This window comes from Austrofundulus limnaeus, unplaced genomic scaffold (assembly GCF_001266775.1).
Source record: "Austrofundulus limnaeus strain Quisiro unplaced genomic scaffold, Austrofundulus_limnaeus-1.0 Scaffold108, whole genome shotgun sequence".
NCBI classification, from domain to species: Eukaryota; Metazoa; Chordata; class Actinopteri; order Cyprinodontiformes; family Rivulidae; genus Austrofundulus; species Austrofundulus limnaeus.
The window spans coordinates 377,182-383,605 of NW_013952510.1; the positions used below are offsets into that span (position 1 = coordinate 377,182).

Genomic DNA, 6,424 nt, shown 5'->3' on the forward strand with positions numbered 1-6,424 from the left:
CACACACACACACAATTATTGTACAATCTTTAAACTGAAGCCAGTGCGCAGCCTTTGTTTACAGCTTTGAAGTATTTTCTGCTCGTTCAGGTGGACCCATAAAGAGCACACACAGGACTGGACCACAATCAGAGGCCTGACTTTGTTGACAGAATGGCTGTGAACACGACGGCAGCTCCTGCCAGTTGGCCGGGGGAGGAACAACCGTCACTGCTGGACCAGGAGGGCTGTGTTTCAGGCCAAGSCCCCGTCTTTGTGCCGTGTCCAGCCGCCATGGGCGAAGAACTCCACAGCAGCAGGCCAGCCAGCGCAGGGCCCCCCCGCAGCAAATCCAGAGGAGAGCTTGTGATAGTCATCAACGAGAAACTGAAGAACGGTAAGTGGCTGAGTGACCTCATACTGAGGTAGGGGTCATGCAGCTGCTTACTCAGCTAACTCAGTGAAAGTCAAATCCCACTGCATRTGAGCTCACGGGAGAACACACATTAACTTTTGTTTGTCCTTGTCTGTATTCACGTGCAGGTAACGGGATCCACCCTGGGCCTGCAGAGAGCACCTCTCCCGTCATCTCCTCCCCTCCTAGAAGGCAACACTCCATCTCCTACCCTCACCCTCATCACGCCAAGACCAGGAAGGGCAGCAGGGCGGGCTCCATCGGTTACACCGCCTTCTCGCCGAGGCCGTCGATAATATCTCGCCACTCCAGCATCGCCACCAACCCGCCGCTGGACCGGACCAAGGTCAAAGACTACCTCCTCCTGTCTGTGCTGGCCTGCTTCTGTCCCGTGTGGCCCATCAACATCGTTGGTTTTGTCTACTCCATCATGGTAAGAGCAGGACAYGCAGAAGGCACGCTCGTGCCTCTGGTGTAATCAGAATCTAACAGCGTGGTTTGACTTTCCCCATCAGTCCAAGAACAGCCTCGAGCAGGGAAACCTGGACGGCGCCGTGCGTTTGGGACGTGTGGCCAAAATGCTCTCCATTGTGTCACTAGTGGGAGGGACGATCATAATCATCGCCTGCATTGTCAACCTGGCCAGTGAGTGTCCCAAATCTGACCTTTAAACTACACCTTTTTCCTCTGTGTATCTACAGCTGATTCTTTCCTCTGAACGTTACTCTTTTACTTCCCTCCTTATTCCTTATTTTATAATAACATAACCTGACTACAATCTGGCTGCACAACACTGCCTCATCTCCAGCGACTGCATGAATCTTTACACAGTGCAGCGTTTTAACCCTTTAAAAACACAAAGATCGGAGCACATTGATTGCTTTTAAATCCGACTCAAGTCTGTGAAGTTTTAATCCACCGCATGCCTCTGTTAGTGATGTGTGTTTGTCTGCTCCACACCTTACTGTTTGCCTGTACCAAATGTAAAGTCTTGTTCCTGACTGTAAACGATGTATGCCAGTGAGTTGTTGACACGTTCACAAGAAAGAAAATGTACATTTTAATGCACCTTTTGAATAAAAAGGCATCTGATAACAAAACAGTGATTATTTCAGTCACTCGCATAGGTTGGGACTAGGGTATGTGCTGAAACACACGAGAGGTCAAGTCAGTCAAAGCCAAGGTTCAAATGATTTCAAGTGGGGTTTTGTGGAAAGGTCGTGAATATTTACCAGCTTTAGATAACGCTTTGAATAATTTCTGTTTGGAGAAATAGGGTTAAGTAAATCTAATCTGTGCACACATACATCTCAACGTGTACGGGATTGTCCATAAATTACACAGATTTTCTCCCATGTTGTAGGACGTGTGGAGAAATCTCAGATTGTTTTTTCAAATCTCTGATTTTTTTCTCAAAAACACAGCTTCAAATTTATTTTACGTCTCAGATAACATAGGATGTGAAAAACACAAATAAAAGCAAAAATAAAAAAAGAAATAAATCAAATTAAATAACCTGCTCTGCCGCTCCGCAGCAATGGTGTCGTGCCACAAAATCAATGCTTTCCTTGAGTTGAGACTCTGACAGCGTCCTCGGCTGTTCTTTTTTAATGAGGAAGAAGAAGGGGGTGGGCGATGTTGTTCCTCACTGGTGGACACCCCCCCCCCACACACACACACACACACACTCTCTCTCTCTTATATGTGAGAGTACTGATGATTATTTGAGGCAATTACAGATTTTTGTACAGGTGCATGTACAAAGGCGTTGACATATACTGTATGTGCACACATCCATTAGGGGTGTGAGATAAAATATATTTAATTTATATATTTAAAATACATTGAGCTTTATCTTAGACACGGAGAATTCAAAATGTATTTTCAGATGTCACAGTTTTATTTTGTTCAAGAGGGTCAGGAGGTCGTTGCTGAGCGATGCAATTTGTCCTTTTAGAGTTACCGTAGATTCCTGTAGTAATTGTTTAATTTTTTTTTTTTTTTTTTTTTGCTGAACCCTAAATAACACATTCAGCATATCTGTAAATGTGTAGATTTAAATTTATCTGGTATAAATTCCCAGGGATAAACACAAAGCTAATCACTTTAGCTTTTCTATGGCATCTTTAATGCTAAGTTAGCATCTGCGCTAACTGRTGCCATAGATATAAAGATAGACGACAAGTATAATCTTTCCACAAAACCTCACAGATGAGACGTCTGAATKAACTCTTTAAACAACTWTTTGSCTTTTTATTTGAGCTTCTTTTAGTTCAAGCTGATATCTGCAGCTCTGCCTGTTGGGTCTCATTAGGCCAAGACACGTTCTAATTAGCTCAATGACTAGAACAGTTGTAGACACGGGCTGAGTTTTGCACCTCTGGGACTCGGCAAACCTTGTTTTTCTCATTATGTAACTGTCCTCTGTGGATCTGTGAAAGTTTATATATCCAGATAAAGATGCAGGATGTATAGCTCTGACTAATACGCCTCTTCTTTTTTTAGTAAATGTGAAAACCTGAGTTTCAACACAGGATGAATCCACGGGAGCTGACCCATCTGGCCCACACCTGCACCACCATCTTTACCGCCTAAGTCGTTAACTGGACCTGTGACGAACACGCTCCCWATACACAGTGCTAACTTATATTTCTGTAATATATGTACAGTCTGTATGGTAATGGAAGAAATAAACTGTCCACATGCTGCTGCTCTCAGTCCGAGTCGAGGAGGGAGGAAACAAACGAGTCTCCTCTTGCTTTTCTGGCCAATCCTTTCAGAATCCTGTCACTACCTGCTGAACTCCAGGGAAGGACTAGAAAAYATAGAAGCCAGCTCCACATGCAACTCCCAACAAAATGTCTGCCAAGCCCACCCTTCACTGCACCAACGAGCTTGCTAATAAATCCCCTCAGACACACACACACACAGAGGGGATAGGATTTGTCTTGCACTGGACTGAAACAGCTGAGATTCGTCCTTTTTTTTTCCCCTTTGCAGAGAAGAAACACTTTGAACCTCTTGTTTCAGACTGTTCTCTGTGACTTTAAAATGCCCCACATCCTGTGTTGGTGTGCGAACAAAAAAGAGTGGCAAAAGAGGATGAAAGAGGGGCTTAGAATGGACTAGCTGTGGGCGCTAAGACGGAAAAGGATTACGGGAAGTCTCGCGCAGACAGCGCAGTTTTTACTGCAAGGAAAAAAAACCCACGTGCCAAATAAAAGAAGTGAAGACTWTGACACGGAGTCGTCAGGACGAGGAACATGAAACGTGTTATTCTCCAGCAACTTTACTGTTTTATCTGCTCTACACAACTTACCACTGTGATCTGAGAAAAAGGGGGAAAAAAACCCTCACTGTAGCAAAAACACCCTCATTTTACACTAAAAACCAGTTTACCTGCATTATCCACCCTTTTTTATAACGTTTGTAAAAAGATCAGTTCCAGTCCAACTCATGCTCTTGCCTCCTCAGCTAACAAATTCAAATTGCATGTGTGTGTGGGCATCGTTATTTGGTTAACAAATCCAATCACTTGTTATTGTCGCCACAGATGCGTCTGCAACCTCAGTTTCTGTCCTTTTAAGACAAACACATTGTAGCCTTTAAATCCCTTCAAAGCCCCACTAAAAGTTGATTTCTTTTCTTCAGAATGTGTCAACATTTATACGTGTGGTCCGTTTTGTTGTGTACAGAACCAAATGATCTGTTTGGCAACTGATTTGTAAAATAATATGGTTTTGTGGKTGGGAATGTTAAGTTTCAGTATGATTAGCTTCACAGTGGAGAACCCATTTTAAACCCCCTTTTTTCCATTTTTGGTTGATATTCTAAAATACCTGCTGTGTTTTTTAACTAACCTTTATCTACCTGTGATTCTCACTGTGATTTCCAACAACTTGGCTTCTTTTTCAGACAGTTTTGCAAACTGCATATATTTTGTCCTTATAAGGTAAATGTAACTGTAATCGACTGTATGTATCCTGCAGATAGAAATGCCAATATTGTGATAATCTTCTAGTTGAGTTAGACTTATGTAGCCAGCCCCCACTGGGCTCTATAATCTCTGTGGTTGTTGGCATGTTGTGGATTTTTATTCATGTATGATAATAGTCAACTGCAACGATGAGCTGGCACTATTATGCTACATTCATAATAAAGACACAAAGCATGTGATGTGTTTTCACTGTTGTTTTGATGGGATGAAGAGCAGCAGCAGTGATGGGTAATTCAGAGAGCCAAGGGAAAAAAAGGCGGGTTGGGTAAGTATTAGTGGATGTTTTTTTCTCATTACTGTGACRCTGTTTAAGCTTCAGAGCAGCAAAGTGTCTGCTGCTGGCGTTAAGTTGGAGCACATACAGCAGGAAGAGCAAAATGCTGAAGGAGGGGAGTGGCTTTGAGCCAAAAGTGAAAAAAAAAAAAAACACACGCTGATAGTCTGTAATGAGAGCTGCAGTCTCAGATGACTTCAGCAAAATCAAAACAAATTATCCCTCACTGGTTTCTCTGAGGTTTTTAAACCCCCGACCAAAGCTTGTTGCAGGCATTCCTCTGTCATGACCTCACCAAGAATGTTACACTGATTTGGAAAACAATACTGTAAATTTTATTTAAAAATCAGAAGAAACAACGTAAAAAAAATCCATAAAGTCTGCAGTCTTGTTAATAGCTGATATGTGTTAATTAGCACTACAATTAAATCTAAACATTTAGATTTAATTTGGAGAAAAACATAAATATGTATATTACATAAATTAAAAAATACATTCCAATAGCCACATTTCATCATAGTTCTATAACGAGTCACATATTTTAGTTATGATCAGCGTGTTTTGTCCCAACGAACAAGAAACTGCTCCGTTCACGAATTTATGTCATGTATGTTTTAAATTGTGCTCACTGTGAACAAATGGAGACAAACACAACTTCCTGACAGATCTCCCCATCAGCAGTGTGAACATTGTGACAGCTAAAAGCCTTTTTCTCTTCGTGCTCAGCTAATTTAACCGTACGTTTCCAGAACAGGGCCGCTCGCCGTCCGTAGTACACCAGACCGAGGCCCGTCCAGATGCAGTAAAGTGGGTCAGAGATTATTCAGCCGGGTCACGTATGAGCACGGAGGCTGTGATTCGGCCTGGCATCGCTCGGATGATGGCATCATGATGGTCCTGTTGTCAGGGTGCTGCTCGCTCCGCTGATGAATCCTGATGAGTGTGAACAGATGCAGAGGTGGCTTGTTGTGGATGTGCAGAGCAGAGTTAGCTGCTTTCAAAAAGTGACATTGGGTCACATGAAATGTTTTCATCTGACAGGAGCTCCTCTGTGGTCGGAGCAGCTTTGAACTGCTTCACTGTTCAGAGCTTCTCAACATGTTAGTGACCTGAATGAAATTCTGTGGCAAGAAAATATTTTGTAATTGCTCTTTTGTGCAACAGCAGTATGTTAACCTGAACCAGCTACATCAGAGTTGTAAAGTAAATGAGTATACAAATACTTCTTTACTGTACTTAAGTATAATTTTCGGGGATCTGTACGTTAATTATTTTTCAGCCTACCTTTTACTTCTACTTCTTACATTTTCACACAATTATCTGTACTTTCTACTCACTACATTTTTTAAAAAGACAATRAGTAGAAAGTTGTTACTTTTACTTCATTTTTGCTTGTTTTCATTCCAGCTTGTTATTGTGAAAATAAATACTATATACAGTATAAATTGTGTCTCCTAGATAGAGTGAATGTAATTGTGGTTGAATGAGAAGTATAAATATACAAAATTCTGATACCATATTAGTTTGTACACAAACAAATCATGTCACACTCCAGCAGGACATCATTCATAAAAGGACTGTACTTAAGGAGTATTTGTATTTCATGAATTATATTACTGCATTTGGCCGCAGCCCTCAGATATAGTTTTATTTTGGGGAAAAGTTTTGAGCAGCCTTGATATACTGTTTATAAACTGAAACAGCTAGACTAGTGCATCCTAAATTTAACATAAATTAATTATTTTAATACAACAGTCAT

The 6,424-nt window shown here is 41.6% G+C and overlaps 1 protein-coding gene across 2 annotated transcripts in view; it reads left to right on the top strand.

Moving 5' to 3' along the window:
* Window positions 1-4,570, top strand: part of prrt2 (proline-rich transmembrane protein 2) — a 7,060-nt gene extending 2,490 nt beyond the window's left edge. The window contains exons 2-5 of one of the 2 annotated variants that reach the window (XM_014013965.1): window positions 91-376; window positions 523-827; window positions 910-1,039; window positions 2,900-4,570. In XM_014013965.1, coding sequence (XP_013869419.1) covers window positions 154-376; window positions 523-827; window positions 910-1,039; window positions 2,900-2,916 — 675 coding nt within the window. In that variant the 5' untranslated portion in view covers window positions 91-153 and the 3' untranslated portion in view covers window positions 2,917-4,570. Of the gene's footprint in view, window positions 1-88; window positions 377-522; window positions 828-909; window positions 1,495-2,899 lie in introns of those variants that run through there. The other variant, XM_014013964.1, reaches the window with a different exon arrangement.
* Window positions 4,571-6,424: the final 1,854 nt, after the last annotated feature.